Source organism: Crinia signifera, chromosome 2, assembly GCF_055691185.1.
Source record: "Crinia signifera chromosome 2, ASM5569118v1, whole genome shotgun sequence".
Taxonomy (NCBI): Eukaryota; Metazoa; Chordata; class Amphibia; order Anura; family Myobatrachidae; genus Crinia; species Crinia signifera.
The window spans coordinates 4,263,270-4,282,369 of NC_139218.1; the positions used below are offsets into that span (position 1 = coordinate 4,263,270).

Below are 19,100 nucleotides of genomic sequence, written 5' to 3' on the forward strand. Positions count from 1 at the left end.
TGGTCCCTGTAAGTCCCTACTGTAGCCCTGGTCCCTGTAAGTCCCTACTGTAGCCCCGGTCCCTGTAAGTCCCTACTGTAGCCCTGGTCCCTGTAAGTCCCTACTGTAGCCCTGGTCCCTGTAAGTCCCTACTGTAGCCCTGGTCCCTGTAAGTCCCTACTGTAGCCCTGGTCCCTGTAAGTCCCTACTGTAGCCCTGGTCCCTGTAAGTCCCTACTGTAGCCCTGGTCCCTGTAAGTCCCTACTGTAGCCCTGGTCCCTGGATTGTATCCTGCAGATAATACTCAGAGTGACGGATACCTGTGTCATCATCGCCCTGGGGATGGGGGTGAGGTGGCTGCGTCTAATTGGCTGCTTCCAGGACCCCGGGGTCCCCTGAGAGCCACCTGTATCCACAGATGTAATTACGGCATATGTTCCCTGCACGCTCAGGTACAGGAGACGGCTCAGGTGAGAGATCCGCTCCAACTATCTATCTATCTATCTACTGTCTATCTATCTATCTATCTATCCCCTGTATATCTATCTATCTATCTATCCCCTGTATATCTATCTATCTATCCATCTATCCCCTGTATATCTATCTATCTATCTATCTATCTATCTATCCCCTGTATATATATCTATCTATCCATCTATCCCCTGTCTATCTATCTATCTATCTATCTATCTATCTATCTATCTATCCCCTGTATATCTATCTATCTATCTATCCCCTGTATATCTATCTATCTATCTATCTATCTATCCATCTATCCCCTGTATATCTATCTATCTATCCCCTGTATATCTATCTATCTATCCCCTGTATATGTATCTATCTATCCCCTGTATATCCATCTATCTATCCATCTATCCCCTGTATATCTATCTATCTATCCCCTGTATATCTATCTATCTATCTATCTATCTATCTATCCCCTGTATATCTATCTATCTATCCCCTGTATATCTATCTATCTATCCCCTGTATATCTATATATCTATCTATCTATCTATCCCCTGTATATCTATCTATCTATCCCCTGTATATCTATCTATCTATCCCCTGTATATCTATCTATCTATCTATCTATCCCCTGTATATCTATCTATCTATCCATCTATCTATCCCCTGTATATCTATCTATCTATCCCCTGTATATCTATCTATCTATCTATCTATCTATCTATCCCCTGTATATCTATCTATCTATCCCCTGTATATCTATCTATCTATCCCCTGTATATCTATCTATCTATCTATCTATCCCCTGTATATCTATCTATCTATCCCCTGTATATCTATCTATCTATCCCCTGTATATCTATCTATCTATCCCCTGTATATCTATCTATCCCCTGTATATCCATCTATCTATCCATCTATCCCCTGTATATCTATCTATCTATCTATCTATCCATCTATCCCCTGTCTATCTATCTATCTATCTATCTATCTATCTATCTATCTATCTATCTATCCCCTGTATATCTATCTATCTATCTATCCCCTGTATATCTATCTATCCATCTATCCCCTGTATATCTACCTATCTATCTATCCCCTGTATATCTATCTATCTATCTATCTATCCCCTGTATATCTATCTATCTATCTATCTATCCCCTGTATATCTATCTATCTATCCCCTGTATATCCATCTATCTATCTATCTATCCCCTGTATATCTATCTATCTATCCATCCATCTATCCCCTGTATATCTATCTATCTATCCATCCATCCATCTATCCCCTGTATATCTATCTATCTATCCATCTATCCCCTGTATATCTATCTATCTATTTATCTATCCCCTGTATATCTATCTATCCCCTGTACTGTATATCTAACTATCTATCTATCTATCTACTGTCTATCTATCTACTGTCTATCTATCTATCTATCTATCCCCTGTATATCTATCTATTCATCTATCTTTCCCCTGTATATCTATCTATCTATCCATCCCCTGTATATCTATCTATCTATCCATATATCCCCTGTATATCTATCTATCTTTCTATCCCCTGTATATCTATCTATCTATCCCCTATCTATCTATCTATCTATCTATCCCCTATCTATCTATCTATCCATCTATCTATATATCCCCTGTATATCTATCTATCTATCCCCTGTATATCTATCTATCTATCCCCTGTATATCCATCTATCTATCCATCTATCCCCTGTATATCTATCCATCTATCCCCTGTATATCTATCTATCTATCTATCTATCCCCTGTATATCTATCTATCTATCCATCTATCCCCTGTATATCTATCTATCTATCTATCCCCTGTATATCTATCTATCTATCTATCCCCTGTATATCTATCTATCTATCCATCTATCCCCTGTATATCTATCTATCTATCTATCCATCTATCCCCTGTATATCTATCTATCTATCTATCCCCTGTATATCTATCTATCTATCTATCCCCTGTATATCTATCTATCTATCCATCTATCCCCTGTATATCTATCTATCTATCCCCTGTATATCTATCTATCTATCCCCTGTATATCCATCTATCTATCCATCTATCCCATGTATATCTATCTATCTATCTATCCCCTGTATATCTATCTATCTATCCCCTGTATATCTATCTATCTATCCATCCATCTATCCCCTGTATATCTATCTATCCATCCATCCATCTATCCCCTGTATATCTATCTATCTATCCATCTATCCCCTGTATATCTATCTATCTATCTATCCCCTGTGTATCTATCTATCTATCCCCTGTACTGTATATCTATCTATCTATCTATCTATCTATCTATCTACTGTCTATCTATCTATCTACTGTCTATCTATCTATCTATCTATCTATCCCCTGTATATCTATCTATCTATTCATCTATCTTTCCCATGTATATCTATCTATCCATATATCCCCTGTATATCTATCTATCTTTCTATCCCCTGTATATCTATCTATCTATCTATCTATCTATCTATCTATCCCCTATCTATCTATCTATCCCCTATCTATCTATCTATCTATCTATCCCCTATCTATCTATCTATCTATCTATCCATCTATCTATATATCCCCTGTATATCTATCTATCTATCCCCTATCTATCTATCTATCTATCTATCTATCTATCTATCTATCTATCTATCTATCTATCCCCTATCTATCTATCTATCTATCCCCTATCTATCTATCTATCTATCTATCTATCTATCCATCTATCTATATATCCCCTGTATATCTATCTATCTATCTATCTATCCCCTGTCTATCTATCTATCTATCTATCTATCTATCTATCTATCTATCTATCTATCTATCTATCTTTCCCCTGTATATCTATCTATCTATCTATCCTCTGTATATCTATCTATCTATCTATCTATCTATCTATCTATCTATTTAATATCTAACTATCTATCCCCTGCAGGGCTGTCAACAGAAATCTTGGGGCCCGGTACACTGATATATTTGAGATTCCCAATACCCCGCCCCTTTTAGTACACTGCATATTGAAAGTGGTTTTTTTTATTGTTAATAAAGAAACATAATTAATATTCACTAATACTGGAGGGGGGGGGGTTCTAGGCAAGTACCCTTACAGGAATCCAGGCGGGTGCCTTTATAAACCATCGCTAGGCACTGCACTGCCGCAGCTATCTATCCCCGTCCCCGGGGAGTGTGGGCTCTGCGGGGGGTACCACGCTGAAACCCCCCCCCCAGAGGGTAGCGGGCGGGGGCCCTGTATCTATCTATCCCCTGTATATTTGTATGTTGGCTGCAGTCTCTGATGCAGAATATCAATGAATAGAACACAGCAGTTGGGCCACAGGCCCCTGCACATTCTATAGATGCATCACCTGTATAGGGGGGCACTGTGGCATATTGTGTGTGTGTGTGTGAGGGGGCACCGTAGCACAATGTGAATGGGGGGCACTGAGGTGTGGCATATTGTATGTGGGGGGGCACTGTGGTACCATCTGAGCAGGGACGCTGTCTGTGGCACAATTTGAAAGGGGGAGGCAGTACAGAGGCGCTGGGAGAAAATCAACTTTTTAATAAGATTTCCTGAATAGTTAATGAACCAATTTACACTATGATATCATATACTGTACAGACGCAGCAGAGAGAATCACTGGCAGCATTTATGTCTGATTACAGGACACTCCCAGTTCTGTGCTGAAGATGGCGCTGCTGTACACATCTGTCACACTGACTGCCCTCTTCTACCTGACAGGTGAGTCTCAGCTGTACCTGTAATAGCACCGCTGCTGTCTGTGGGGGAAAAGCGAACGGGTGAAATGTAATTCAGAAAGTCAGAGATTTGGTAAGAAATCTTCAGTTTTTTTAAAGCAGCAATCATTTACACTACAGAATCAAGCTGGAGATTTCTTACCAAATCTCTCACTTTCTGAATCTCTCATCCTATTAAATTTCACCCGTAGTGTCACATCACACAGACCGCACCTGTTACACCATTCTACCACATCACACAGATTGTACACCCACACCCACCATAATCTGTATACTAACCCGCACCCACCATAATCTGTATACTAATCCGCACCCACCATAATCTGTATACTAAACCGCACCCACCATAATCTGTATACTAAACCGCACCCACCATAATCTGTATACTAATCCGCACCCACCATAATCTGTATACTAACCCGCACCCACCATAATCTGTATACTAACCCGCACCCACCATAATCTGTATACTAACCAGGCCACACCCACCATAATCTGTATACTAACCCGGCCGCACCCACCATAATCTGTGTACTAATCCGCACCCACCATAATCTGTGTACTAATCCGCACCCACCATAATCTGTGTACTAACCATAGGCGAATCTAGGGGGTGGTCCGGGGGTGCACAGGACCACCCATTAGCCCATTTTGTAGCTGAGGGATGGAGCTTTCCAACGAGCCCAGCCCTGTGTCTCTAGCCCCCTGGGAACCGGAGATACGACCAGGCAAAGTTGGAACATTTTCCCTATAGGATAACATGGGACCCGCTAATTCCGACCCCCACCCAGTTCAACGGCTGCCAGTTCCCCCTTCGGCATCACTGAAGCTCGAGGTTGATCTCAGTCGAACCCAAATTGCTGGGCCTTCAATCTGATACCAGGCTGGATCCATATGGGTTAATTGGTTCCAGGGATATTGAGGTTAAACCGTTTTTTTTTTTTTTCATTTCTTAAATGTAATTTCATGACTGTTTATGTTCTTTGAGGGCAGATTTCTCTGTAACCAAACAGCCCAGTTTCATGGGACCAAAATCATTCGAAGCCAACTCAAAAGTTCTTCAATATGATACTGGTCTCATGTAAATGGGTCAGTTGGTTCTGAAGATATAGCTGGTTGGTTAAAGGGGGGTAGAGAGAGGGAAGTGGTTGTCTCTCCCCCTCACACCAGAAAATGCAGGGACCAGGCTGGTGTATAAGGTGTCAGCCTGGGAATGTCCCTGCATGATCCTGGGACCATATTCCCGGGTAAATCCCTGAATTTTCTGTTGTGAAAGGGGTATTATTTCAAACAGCCGTGACCTGCAGTGCTCTGAATACAGCTGGGCAGCCCCCTGCTCTCTGCCCAGCTGTCAATGACTGTCACCCCTGCAGCTTCCACTCCAATTCTTCTTCCCGCTTTCACCTCAGCCTCCCCCCCCCCCCCCCCCTTTAATCATGTGGTGCCGGCGCCCGGCGTGCTCCCCCGAAATCATGCACATCAACAGCAGCGCGCACAATATTTCAAATGTCCACTCGGATAGAGGGGACACCAGAAGGGGAGTGTGAGCGTGCTCTCCGCTGCGCTCTGCTCCTCTCCCCATAGAAGCAGCTGCACCGCTCTCCATCTCTCCCTGCAGCAGCAGCGAAGGCTCATATAAAAATTTATAGTGAGTGGCACTTTTGGGGGCATTGCTTAAGGGACGCTACAAGTAGCGGTATGTGGGGGCATTATGCATAATGTGTGGCTTAATGTGTAAGGGGCATTATGGTGTGCAGCATCATGTGTAAGCGGCATTATGTGTGATGCATCATGTGTAAGGGACATTATGTGTGCAGCATCATGTGTAATGGGTACTATGGTGCGCGGCATCATGTGTAATGGGTACTATGGTGTGCGGCATCATGTGTAATGGGTACTATGGTGTGCGGCATCATGTGTAATGGGTACTATGGTGTGCGGCATCATGTGTAATGGGTACTATGGTGCCATCAAGCAAGAACCCCCGTAGGTAAGCAGCACTTATGTGGCAAATATTTAATGGGTGTTACGGTTTGTTATATAGTATGTAATGGGCATCATGATGTGTGGCACAATGTGTAATGGGCATTATGGTGTGTGGCCTTATGTGTAAGTGGCATTACGGCGTGTGGCTTTATATGTAATGGGTATTACAGAGTTTGCTAAAATGTGTTATGGGCATTACTGTGTATGGTCTAAAGTGTAACACCACACCCCTTTTTGTGATGCCACGCCTCCTTCCCATGAGGCCACGCCCCTTTTTGCCGCGCGTCTGCGCCGCGCTAAGGTCCCCCTACTGTTATGTCTAGATTTGGGACCACCCATTACCATAATTCTAGATTCGCCTATGGTACTAACCCTCACCCACCATAATCTGTATACTAACCCACACCCACCATAATCTGTATACTAATCCGCACCCACCATAATCTGTATACTAACCCACACCCACCATAATCTGTATACTAATCCGCACCCACCATAATCTGTATACTAACCCGCACCCACCATAATCTGTATACTAACCCGCACCCACCATAATCTGTATACTAATCCGCACCCACCATAATCAGTGTACTAATCCGCACCCACCATAAACTGTATACTAACCCACCATAATCTGTATACTAACCCACCAAAATCTGAGTACTAACACGCACTTACCATAATCTATACACTAACCCGTACCAACTATAATCTGTATACTAACCCACCATAATCTGTGTACTAACACGCACCCACCATAATCTGTATACTAACTCACTATAATCTGTGTACTAACCCGCACCCACCACAATCTGTATACTAACCCACTATAATCTGTACTAACATGCACTCACCATAATCTATACACTAACCCGCACCCACCATAATCTGTATACTAACCCGCACCCAATATAATCTGTATACTAATCCGCACCCACCATAATCTGTATACTAACCCACTATAATCTGTATACTAACCAGCACTCACCATAATCTATACACTAACCTGCACCAACCATAATCTGTATACTAACTCACTATTATCTGTGTACTAACCCGCACCCACCATAATCTGTATACTAACCCGCACCAACCATAATTTGTATACTAACCCGCACCGTCCATAATCTGTATCATAACCCACTATAATCTGTGTACTAACCCGCACCCACCATAATCTGTGTACTAACCCGCACCCACCATAATCTGTATACTAACCCGCACCAACCATAATCTGTATACTAACCCGCACCAACCATAATCTGGATACTAACCCGCACCAACCATAATCTGGATACTAACCCGCACCGACCATAATCTGTATACTAACCCACCATAATCTGTATACTAATCCGCACCCATCATAATCTGTATACTAACCCGCACCCACCATAATCTGGATACTAACCCGCACCAACCATAATCTGGATACTAACCCGCACCGACCATAATCTGTATACTAACCCACCATAATCTGTATACTAATCCGCACCAATCATAATCTGTATACTAACACACCATAATCTGAGTACTAACACGCACTTATACTAATTTGCACCGACTATAATCTCTCTAGGGTGTGACTACGTAATCCCCAAGCCCCAATATGAAGAGGTGCGTGTGCCCCGCTTCGGGAATGCCTCCTTACCGTGCCAGTTCTCCTTCATCCACGGCACGTATGACCTGGGAGCCAGCTGGCACCGGGAGGACCTGATTGAGGAGATTGAGGTGGATGATATCTCGGCCTATATCCAGCAGACCTATGAGTACAAGGAACCCCAGCTGGTCTACAGCTTCCACAAGGACAAAGAAGATCTTCAGGAGCAGAGCTACGTTTACCAGGATCGGGTCAAGGTGGACACCTCGGAGATCGGAGATGGAGATTTGACCCTGTTCCTGACCAATGTGGACTACCAGGATGAAGCAATGTACACGTGCAAAGCCATCAGCCCCCATGGCAAAGGGGAGGTCAAGCTGAAGCTCATGATACAAGGTGAGTGCGAGGCAGAACGGGTCTGTGAGTGTGAGGCAGAGCGGGTCTGTGAGTGTGAGGGAGAGCGAGTCTGTGAGTGTGAGGGATAACAGGTCTGTGAGTGGGAGGGAGAGCGGGTCTGTGAGTGAGAGGGAGAGCGGGTCTGAGAGTGGGAGGGAGAGCGGGTCTGTGAGTGTGAGGGAGAGCGGGTCTGTGAGTGTGAGGCAGAGCGGGTCTGTGAGTGTGAGGCAGAGCAGATCAGTGAGTGTGAGGCAGAGCGGGTCTGAGAGTGTGAGGCAGGGCTGGTCTGTGAGTGTGAGGGAGAGCGTGTCTGTGAGTGTGAGGCAGAGTGGGTCTGTGAGTGTGAGGCATAGTGGGTCTGTGAGTGTGAGGCAGAGCGGGTCTGTGAGTGTGAGGCAGGGCGGGTTTGGGAGTGTGAGGGAGAGCAGATCAGTGAGTGTGTGGCAGAGTGGGTCTGTAAGTGTGAGGTAGAGCAGATCAGTGAGTGTGAGGCAGGGCGGGTCTGTGAGTGTGAGGGAGAGCGGGTCTGTGAGTGTGAGGGAGAGCGGGTTTGTAAGTGTGAGGCAGAGCGGGTCTGTGAGTGTGAGGGAGAGCAGATCAGTGAGTGTGAGGCAGGGCGGGTCTGTGAGTGTGAGGCAGAGCAGATCAGTGAGTGTGAGGCAGAGCGGGTCTGTGAGTGTGAGGCAGGGCTGGTCTGTGAGTGTGAGGGAGAGCGTGTCTGTGAGTGTGAGGCATAGTGGGTCTGTGAGTGTGAGGCAGGGCTGGTCTGTGAGTGTGAGGCAGGGCGGGTTTGTGAGTGTGAGGGAGAGCAGATCAGTGAGTGTGTGGCAGAGTGGGTCTGTAAGTGTGAGGTAGAGCAGATCAGTGAGTGTGAGGCAGGGCGGGTCTGTGAGTGTGAGGGAGAGCGGGTCTGTGAGTGTGAGGGAGAGCGGGTTTGTGAGTGTGAGGCAGAGCGGGTCTGAGTGTGAGGCAGAGCAGATCAGTGAGTGTGAGGCAGAGCAGATCAGTGAGTGTGAGGCAGGGCGGGTCTGTGAGTGTGAGGCAGAGCGGGTCTGTGAGTGTGAGGCAGAGCGGGTCAGTGAGTGTGAGGCAGAGCAGATCAGTGAGAGTGTGGCAGAGCGGGTCTGTGAGAGAGAGCGGGTCTGTGAGTGTGAGGCAGAGCAGGTCTATGAGTGTGAGGCAGAGCGGGTCTGTAAGTGTGAGGCAGAGCGGGTCTGTGAGTGTGAGGTATAGTGGGTCTGTGAGTGTGAGGCAGGGCTGGTCTGTGAGTGTGAGGCAGAGCTGGTCTGTGAGTGTGAGACAGGGCGGGTCTGTGAGTGTGAGGCAGAGAAGATCAGTGAGTGTGAGGCAGAGAAGATCAGTGAGTGTGAGGCAGAGCGGGTCTGTGAGTGTGAGGGAGGGGGGGTCTGTGAGTGTGAGGCAGAGCGGGTCTGTGAGTGTGAGGGAGGGGGGGTCTGTGAGTGTGAGGGAGAGCGTGTCTGTGAGTGTGAGGGAGAGCGAGTCTGTGAGTGTAAGGCAGAGCGGGTCTGTGAGTGTGAGGCATAGTGGGTTTGTGAGTGTGAGGCAGGGCGGGTCTGTGAGTGTGAGGCAGGGCGGGTCTGTGAGTGTGAGGCAGAGCAGGTCTGTGAGTGTGAGGGAGAGCGTGTCTGAGTTTGAGGCAGAGCGGGTCTGTGAGTGTGAGGCAGAGCGGGTCTGTGAGTGTGAGGCAGAGCGGGTCTGTGAGTGTGAGGCAGGGCGGGTCTGTGAGTGTGAGGCAGGGCGGGTCTGTGAGTGTGAGGCAGGACGGGTCTGTGAGTGTGAGGCAGAGCGGGTCTGTGAGTGTGAGGGAGAGCGTGTCTGAGTTTGAGGCAGAGTGGGTCTGTGAGTGTGAGGCAGAGCGGGTCTGTGAGTGTGAGGCAGAGCGGGTCTGTGAGTGTGAGGGAGAGCAGATCAGTGAGTGTGTGGCAGAGTGGGTCTGTGAGTGTGAGGTAGAGCAGATCAGTGAGTGTGAGGCAGGGCGGGTCTGTGAGTGTGAGGCAGAGCAGATCAGTGAGTGTGAGGGAGAGTGGGTCTGTAAGTGTGAGGCAGGGCGGGTCTGTGAGTGTGTGGCAGAGCGGGTCTGTGAGTGTGAGGCAGATCAGTGAGTGTGAGGCAGATCGGGCCAGTGAGTGTGAGGCAGAGCAGATCAGTGAGTGTGAGGCAGAGCAGGTCAGTGAGTGTGTGGCGGAGTGGGTCTGTGAGTGTGAGGCAGATCAGTGAGTGTGAGACAGAGCGGGTCTGTGAGTGTGAGGCAGAGCAGATCAGTGAGTGTGAGGCAGAGCAGATCCGTGAGTTTGAGGTAGAGCAGATCAGTGAGTGTGAGGCAGAGCGGGTCTGTGAGTGTGAGGCAGAGCAGATCATTGAGTGTGTGGCAGAGTGGGTCTGTGAGTGTGAGGTAGAGCAGATCAGTGAGTGTGAGGCAGGGCGGGTCTGTGAGTGTGAGGCAGAGCAGATCAGTGAGTGTGAGGGAGAGCGGGTCTGTGAGTGTGAGGCAGGGCGGGTCTGTGAGTGTGTGGCAGAGCGGGTCTGTGAGTGTGAGGCAGATCAGTGAGTGTGAGGCAGATCTGGTCAGTGAATGTGAGGCAGAGCAGATCAGTGAGTGTGAGGCAGATCGGGTCAGTGAGTGTGTGGCAGAGTGGGTCTGTGAGTGTGAGGCAGATCAGTGAGTGTGAGGCAGAGCGGGTCTGTGAGTGTGAGGCAGAGCAGATCAGTGAGTGTGAGGCAGAGCAGATCCGAGAGTTTGAGGCAGAGCAGATCAGTGAGTGTGAGGCAGAGTGGGTCTGTGAGTGTGAGGCAGAGCATATCCATGAGTGTGAGGCAGAGCGGGTTTGTGAGTTTGAGGGAGAGCGAGTCTGTGAGTGTGAGGCAGAGCAGGTCTGTGAGTGCGAGGCGCAGCGGGTCTGTGAGTGCGAGGCCCATCGGGTCTGTGAGTGTGAGGCAGAGCTGGTCTGTGAGTGTGAGGCAGAGCGGGTCTGTGAGTGTGAGGCAGAGCGGGTCTGTGAGTGTGAGGCATAGTGGGTCTGTGAGTGTGAGGCAGAGCGGGTCTGTGAGTGTGAGATAGGGCTGGTCTGTGAGTGTGAGGCAGGGCGGGTCTGTGAGTGTGAGGCAGAGCAGATCAGTAAGTGTGAGGCAGAGCAGATCAGTGAGTGTGAGGCAGAGCGGGTCAATGAGTGTGAGGGAGAGCGTGTCTGAGTGTGAGGCAGAGCAGATCAGTGAGTGTGAGGCAGAGCAGATCAGTGAGTGTGAGGCAGAGCGGGTCTGTGAGTGTGAGGCAGAGCGGGTCAGTGAGTGTGAGGCAGAGCGGGTCTGTGAGTGTGATGTAGAGCGGGTCTGTGAGTGTGTGGCAGAGCGGGTCTGTGAGTGTGAGGCAGAGCGTGTCTGTGAGTGTGAGGCAGAGCGGGTCTGTGAGTGTGAGGCAGAGTGGGTCTGTGAGTGTGAGGCAGAGCGGGTCTGTGAGAGTGAGGCATAGCGGGTCTGTGAGTGTGAGGCACAGCGGGTCTGTGAGTGTGAGGCAGAGTGGCTCTGTGAGTGTGAGGCAGATCAGTGAGTGTGAGGCAGAGCAGGTCTGTGAGTGTGAGGCAGAGCAGATCAGTGAGTGTGAGGCAGAGCGGGTCTGTGAGTGTGAGGTAGAGCAGATCTGCGAGTGTGAGGCAGAGTGGGTCTGTGAGTGTGAGGCAGAGCGGGTCTGTGAGTGTGAGGCAGAGCGGGTCTGTGAGTTTGAGGCAGAGCGGGTCTGTGAGTGTGAGGCAGAGCAGATCTGTGAGTGTGAGGCAGAGCAGATCCGTGAGTGTGAGGCAGAGCAGATCAGTGAGTGTGAGGCAGCGCGGGTCTGTGAGTGTGAGGCAGAGCGGGTCTGTGAGTGTGAGGCAGAGCGGGTCTGTGAGTGTGAGGTAGAGCAGATCCGTGAGTGTGAGGCAAAGTGGGTCTGTGAGTGTGAGGCGCAGCGGGTCTGTGAGTGTGAGGCAGAGCGGGGGCTGTGAGTGTGAGACAGAGCGGGTCTGTGAGTGTGAGGAAGAGTGTGTCTGTGAGTGTGAGGCAGAGCGGGTCTGTGAGTGTGAGGCAGAGCGGGTCTGTGAGTGTGAGGCACAGCGGGTCTGTGAGTGTGAGGCAGATCAGTGAGTGTGAGGCAGAGCAGGTCTGTGAGTGTGAGGCAGAGCAGATCAGTGAGTGTGAGGCAGAGCGGGTCTGTGAGTGTGAGGTAGAGCAGATCTGCGAGTGTAAGGCAGAGCGGGTCTGTGAGTGTGAGGCAGGGCGGGTCTGAGTGTGAGGCAGAGCGGGTCTGTGAGTGTGAGGCAGAGCGGGTCTGTGAGTTTGAAGCAGAGCGGGTCCGTGAGTGTGAGGCAGAGCAGATCTGTGAGTGTGAGGCAGAGAAGATCCTTGAGTGTGAGGCAGAGCAGATCAGTGAGTGTGAGGCAGAGCGGGTCTGTGAGTGTGAGGCAGAGCTCGTCTGTGAGTGTGAGGCAGAGCGGGTCTGTGAGTGTGAGGTAGAGCAGATCCGTGAGTGTGAGGCAGAGTGGGTCTGTGAGTGTGAGGCGCAGCGGGTCTGTGAGTGTGAGGCAGAGCGGGGGCTGTGAGTGTGAGGCAGAGCGGGTCTGTGAGTGTGAGGCAGAGCGGGTCTGTGAGTGTGAGGCAGAGCGGGTCTGTGAGTGTGAGGCAGAGCGGGTCTGTGAGTGTGAGGCAGAGCGGGTCTGTGAGTGTGAGGCACAGCGGGTCTGTGAGTGTGAGGCAGAGTGGCTCTGTGAGTGTGAGGCAGATCTGGTCAGTGAGTGTGAGGCAGATCTGGTCAGTGAGTGTGAGGCAGATCAGTGAGTGTGAGGCAGAGCAGGTCTGTGAGTGTGAGGCAGAGCAGATCAGTGAGTGTGAGGCAGAGCGGGTCTGTGAGTGTGAGGCAGAGCGGGTCTGTGAGTGTGAGGCAGAGCGGGTCTGTGAGTGTGAGGCAGAGCAGATCAGTGAGTGTGAGGCAGAGCAGGTCTGTGAGTGTGAGGTAGAGCAGATCTGTCAGTGTGAGGCAGAGCTGGTCTGTGAGTGTGAGGTAGAGCAGATATGTGAGTGTGAGGCAGAGCGGGTCTGTGAGTGTGAGGCAGGGCGGGTCTGTGAGTGTGAGGCAGAGCGGGTCTGTGAGTGTGAGGAAGAGCGGGTCTGTGAGTTTGAGGCAGAGCGGGTCCGTGAGTGTGAGGCAGAGCAGATCTGTGAGTGTAAGGCAGAGCAGATCCGTGAGTGTGAGGCAGAGCAGATCAGTGAGTGTGAGGCAGAGCGGGTCTGTGAGTGTGAGGCAGAGCGGGTATGTGAGTGTGAGGTAGAGCAGATCCGTGAGTGTGAGGCAGAGTGGGCCTGTGAGTGTGAGGCGCAGCGGGTCTGTGAGTGTGAGGCAGAGCGGGTCTGTGAGTGTGAGGCAGAGCGGGTCTGTGAGTGTGAGGCAGAGCGGGTCTGTGAGTGTGAGGCAGAGCGGGTCTGTGATTGTGAGGCAGAGCGGGTCTGTGAGTGTGAGGCAGAGTGGCTCTGTGAGTGTGAGGCAGATCGGGTCAGTGAGTGCGTGGCAGAGTGGGTCTGTGAGTGTGAGGCAGATCAGTGAGTGTGAGGCAGAGCAGGTCTGTGAGTGTGAGGCAGATCGGGTCAGTGAGTGCGTGGCAGAGTGGGTCTGTGAGTGTGAGGCAGATCAGTGAGTGTGAGGCAGAGCAGGTCTGTGAGTGTGAGGCAGAGTAGATCAGTGAGTGTGAGGCAGAGCGGGTCTGTGAGTGTGAGGTAGAGCAGATCTGTGAGTGTGAGGCAGAGCGGGTCAGTGAGTGTGAGGCAGGGCGGGTCTGTGAGTGTGAGGCAGGGCGGGTCCGTGAGTGTGAGGCAGAGCGGGTCCGTAAGTGTGAGGCAGAGCGGGTCCGTGAGTGTGAGGCAGAGCGGGTCTGTGAGTGTGAGGCAGAGCGGGTCTGTGAGTGTGAGGCAGAGCGGGTCCGTGAGTGTGAGGCAGAGCGGGTCCGTGAGTGTGAAGCAGGGCTGGTCTGTGAGTGTGAGGCAGAGCGGGTCTGTGAGTGTGAGGCAGAGCGGGTCTGTGAGTGTGAGGCAGAGCGGGTCTGTGAGTGTGAGGCAGAGCAGATCAGTGAGTGTGAGGCAGAGCGGGTCCGTGAGTGTGAGGCAGAGCGGGTCCGTGAGTGTGAGGCAGAGCGGGTCCGTGAGTGTGAGGCAGAGCGGGTCTGTGAGTGTGAGGCAGAGCGGGTCTGTGAGTGTGAGGCAGAGCGGGTCTGTGAGTGTGAGGCAGAGCGGGTCCGTGAGTGTGAGGCAGAGCGGGTCCGTGAGTGTGAGGCAGGGCTGGTCCGTGAGTGTGAGGCAGAGCGGGTCTGTGAGTGTGAGGCAGAGCGGGTCTGTGAGTGTGAGGCAGAGCAGATCAGTGAGTGTGAGGCAGAGCGGGTCCGTGAGTGTGAGGCAGAGCGGGTCTGTGAGTGTGAGGCAGAGCGGGTCCGTGAGTGTGAGGCAGAGCGGGTCTGTGAGTGTGAGGCAGAGAGGGTCTGTGAGTGTGAGGCAGAGCGGGTCTGTGAGTGTGAGGCAGAGCGGGTCCGTGAGTGTGAGGCAGAGCGGGTCCGTGAGTGTGAGGCAGAGCGGGTCCGTGAGTGTGAGGCAGAGCGGGTCCGTGAGTGTGAGGCAGAGCGGGTCCGTGAGTGTGAGGCAGAGCGGGTCCGTGAGTGTGAGGCAGAGCGGGCAGAGCGGGTCCGTGAGTGTGAGGCAGAGCGGGTCTGTGAGTGTGCTGCTTTCTCCTACCCATAGGAACAGTCTGGGTTGTTATCCTCCTTGTGGTGGATTCATAGTAACACATGTAACCTCTCAATAGTGTGGTAAATGGAAGCACTGCTGACTTGTGGGGTCCTGTGCCCTGCACTTTAATCTTAATATTAGGGACCCTTCTGAACATGAGGACACATGGACACAGTGGGAGGACTAGCAGCTAATTTTTACTCTATGTTAAATTTCAAAGTTTATTATTATTATTATTATTATTATTATTATTATTATTATTATCAGTACTTGGTGACTAGGGTGTTCCCCTGCAATTTTCTTCCTTCTGTGTGGAACTTCAAATTTCAGCATAGTAGCACCACTCATTATGTTTGCAATTAGGGTGTGCCCCCCTATATTTTTTATGGTAGTGGCCATCGTGAAAAGGCGACGGAGCTACTGCGTGGGTTGGCGTAGCTAATGTGGAGGGGCGTGGTCTAGCACCGTGACCAGTTTTTGCCATTTTCAGGGTTTGCAGCACCCTCCCTGCCCTTCCTCCCTGCACGGAATATACACTGTGCGCAGAGCAGAGAAGCATTAATCTCCAGCTCCGACCAACTGCCACCCTGCCTGCGGGATAATGCCAGGACAGGGACAGCGGGGCAGTTTCCAAATATGGGACTGTCCCACTGTAATCGTGCAGTTGGGAGGTATGCAACAGAGAGAGCATTCTTATGACAAATATACAATACGGAGAACATTGTGGTGACCGATATACAAGGCAGAGAGCATTCTATTGACAAATATACAATACAGAGGGCATTCTATTGACAAATATACAATACAGAGAGTAGTCTAGTAACCAATATACAATAGAGAGAGCATTCTGTTGACCAAATACAATGCCGGGAGCATTCTAGTGACAAATATACATACAGAGAGCATTCAAGGGATCAGTATACAATACAGAGAGCATTCTAGTGACCATTATACAATACAGAGAGCATTCTAGTGATCAATATATAATTGTCACAGCATTCAGGTTTGTCTGTTTCTTACCTGGTTTGTGACTTCTCCTGTCAGTTCAGCTCTCCTCCATGCTGCCAGGCAGTTCTGTGTGGTTTGAGCTTTGCTGATTGATTACAGCACCTGTGTGAGATATGCTCAGTTCTCACTGATTGAGGCACATGTGAGACTCCAGCAATTAGCTCCCTATATAAAGCAGTCTCTGGCAGTCAATCCCTGCCACAGTATAGGCTCACACCAGCTCCAGCGTTCCTGTGCCTGTCCATTACTGAGATTCCTGACTATCGTATTTGACCTCGGCTTGTTTTCTGACCATTCTCCTGCTTGATCCTTCGGTACCTGACCTGTGTTATCCGGTGTATGATCTCAGCTTGCCTAGTGACCATTCTTCAGCTTCATCCTAGTGTACTGTGAACTGTGCTTGACCCGGCCTGACCTTGGACTCCCTTTGCCTTAACCTCTGGTACCTGCTTTTTCTGTTCTGATCTCGACCCGGCTAGCCGACCAGGCTTCCATATTTCACCCTCATTAGTACTTATACAAATTCACAAGGGAAACCTGACCAGGGGGCCGCGACCAATGTCGCAGAAGCCCATATACCGGTTGGTGGGGTCACTGGCAGAAAACCCTCGACATGGTTAGACTCCGCGCCCCCGCGTCAGGTCACACCAATTCCTGAGTTGTTAACCAGTACTACAGTTTGTGACAATAATACAGAGAGCATCCTAGTGACCAGTATACAATACAAAGAGCATTCTAGTGACCAATATACAATACAGAGAGCATTATAGTGGCAAACATGCAATCCTGAGAGCTTTATAGTGACTGATATACAATACAGAGAGCATTATAGTGACAAATATACAATCCTGAGAGCTTCAAAGTGACTGATATACAATACAGAGAGCATTCTAGTGACCAATATACAATACAGAGAGCATTATAGTGACAAATATACAATCCGGAGAGCTTTATAGTGACAGATATACAATATAGGAAGCATTTTAGTGACAACATATAAGAGTATTTTAGTGACCAATTAGTATAAAGAGCATTATAGTGACAGATATACTGTACAATCCGGAGCGCATTATAGTGAGAGATGTACAATACAGAGAACATTATACTGACAGATGTACAATACAGAGAACATTATAGTGAGAGATGTACAATACAGAGAACATTATACTGACAGATGTACAATACAGAGAACATTATAGTGACAGATGTACAATACAGAGAACATTATAGTGACAGATGTACCATACAGAGAACATTATAGTGAGAGATGTACAATACAGAGAACATTATATACAGATGTACAATATAGAGAACATTATAGTGACAGATGTACAATACAGAGAACATTATACTGACAGATGTACAATACAGAGAACATTATACTGACAGATATACTGTACAATCCGGAGCGCATTATAGTGAGAGATGTACAATACAGAGAACATTATAGTGACAGATGTACAATACAGAGAACATTATAGTGACAGATGTACAATACAGAGAACATTATAGTGACAGATATACTGTACAATACAGAGAACATTATAGTGACAGATGTACCATACAGAGAACATTATAGTGACAGATGTACAATACAGAGAACATTATACTGACAGATGTACAATACAGAGAACATTATACTGACAGATATACTGTACAATCCGGAGCGCATTATAGTGAGAGATGTACAATACAGAGAACCAGAGGTGTAGCGTGGAGTCATGGCACCCGGAGCAAGCTCATGCAGCGGCGCCCCCATATATACATACATACATACACACACAAGCTTAAATACTGGAAGAGTACGGACATTGCTCCAGGCATCCAGTTGCTCATCATGCATTCACCTATACCCCATGGATTATTATATATTATCACTCTGTGTGGGACGCGGGAACAGGAAGCTGGTGTTCAGTATACAGATGCTGGCTTGCCAACTGCTCTCACAACCCCAGAACTTCGAATAGATCAGGAACCCTATGCCGGAATACAGACAGTGGTAACTATGATAGGCTGCGGGGAGGGGAAGGCTAGGGTCAGACTGTGGGGTGAGGGTGGTTAGGCTGCAGGGTAGGGGATTAGGTATAGTCTGTGGGGTAGCTCAGAGTTAGTTACTACTGGGAGGATTAGGCTGAAGAGAGGGAAAGTTTAGGATTAGGCTTAGGGAAGAGGAAGGTTAGGGTTAGGTTCAGGGGCGCTGGAACGTTTTTTGGTTGGGGGGGGCAAGATATAATCTCATTTTGGCGCCCCCTAAATTGCTATATGTTACCCCCAGGCACTATACACACTGGCAGCGGCATATACACGTGGGCATTATACACAGGGCAGCGGCATATATGCATGGGCATTATACACAGGGCAATACGGGCACAATGCTGGCAATACGGGGACACTGCTGGCAATACTGGGACACTGCTGGCAATACAGGCACAATGCTGGCAATAAGGGCACACTGCTGGCAATACGGGGACACTGCTGGCAATACGGGGACACTGCTGGCAATAAGAGCACAATGCTGGCAATAAGGGCACACTGCTGGCAATAAGGGCACACTGCTGGCAATAAGGGCACACTGCTGGCAATACGGGGACACTGCTGGCAATACGGGGACACTGCTGGCAATACAATGACAATGCTGGCAATACAGGGACAATGCTGGTAATACAGGGACAATGCTGGCAATACGGGGACAATGCTGGCAATACAGGGACAATGCTGGTAATACAGGGACAATGCTGGCAATACAGGGACAATGCTGGTAATACAGGGTCAATGCTGACAATACAGGGACAATGCTGGTAATACAGGGACAATGCTGGTAATACAGGGACAATGCTGGCAATACGGGGACACTGCTGGCAATACTGGGACACTGCTGGCAATACAGGCACAATGCTGGCAATAAGGGCACACTGCTGGCAATACGGGGACACTGCTGGCAATACGGGGACACTGCTGGCAATAAGAGCACAATGCTGGCAATAAGGGCACACTGCTGGCAATAAGGGCACACTGCTGGCAATAAGGGCACACTGCTGGCAATACGGGGACACTGCTGGCAATACGGGGACACTGCTGGCAATACAATGACAATGCTGGCAATACAGGGACAATGCTGGTA

The 19,100-nt window shown here is 49.2% G+C and overlaps 1 protein-coding gene across 1 annotated transcript in view; it reads left to right on the forward strand.

Moving 5' to 3' along the window:
- Positions 1-348: 348 nt before the first annotated feature.
- The window catches only part of LOC146058649 (butyrophilin subfamily 2 member A2-like), a 58,526-nt gene continuing 39,774 nt past the window's right edge, over positions 349-19,100 (forward strand). The window contains exons 1-3 of the mRNA XM_083170921.1: positions 349-449; positions 4,141-4,216; positions 7,796-8,212. Of these exons, the coding sequence (XP_083027047.1) occupies positions 4,165-4,216; positions 7,796-8,212 (469 nt within the window). The 5' untranslated portion in view covers positions 349-449; positions 4,141-4,164. The remainder of the gene's footprint in view (positions 450-4,140; positions 4,217-7,795; positions 8,213-19,100) is intronic.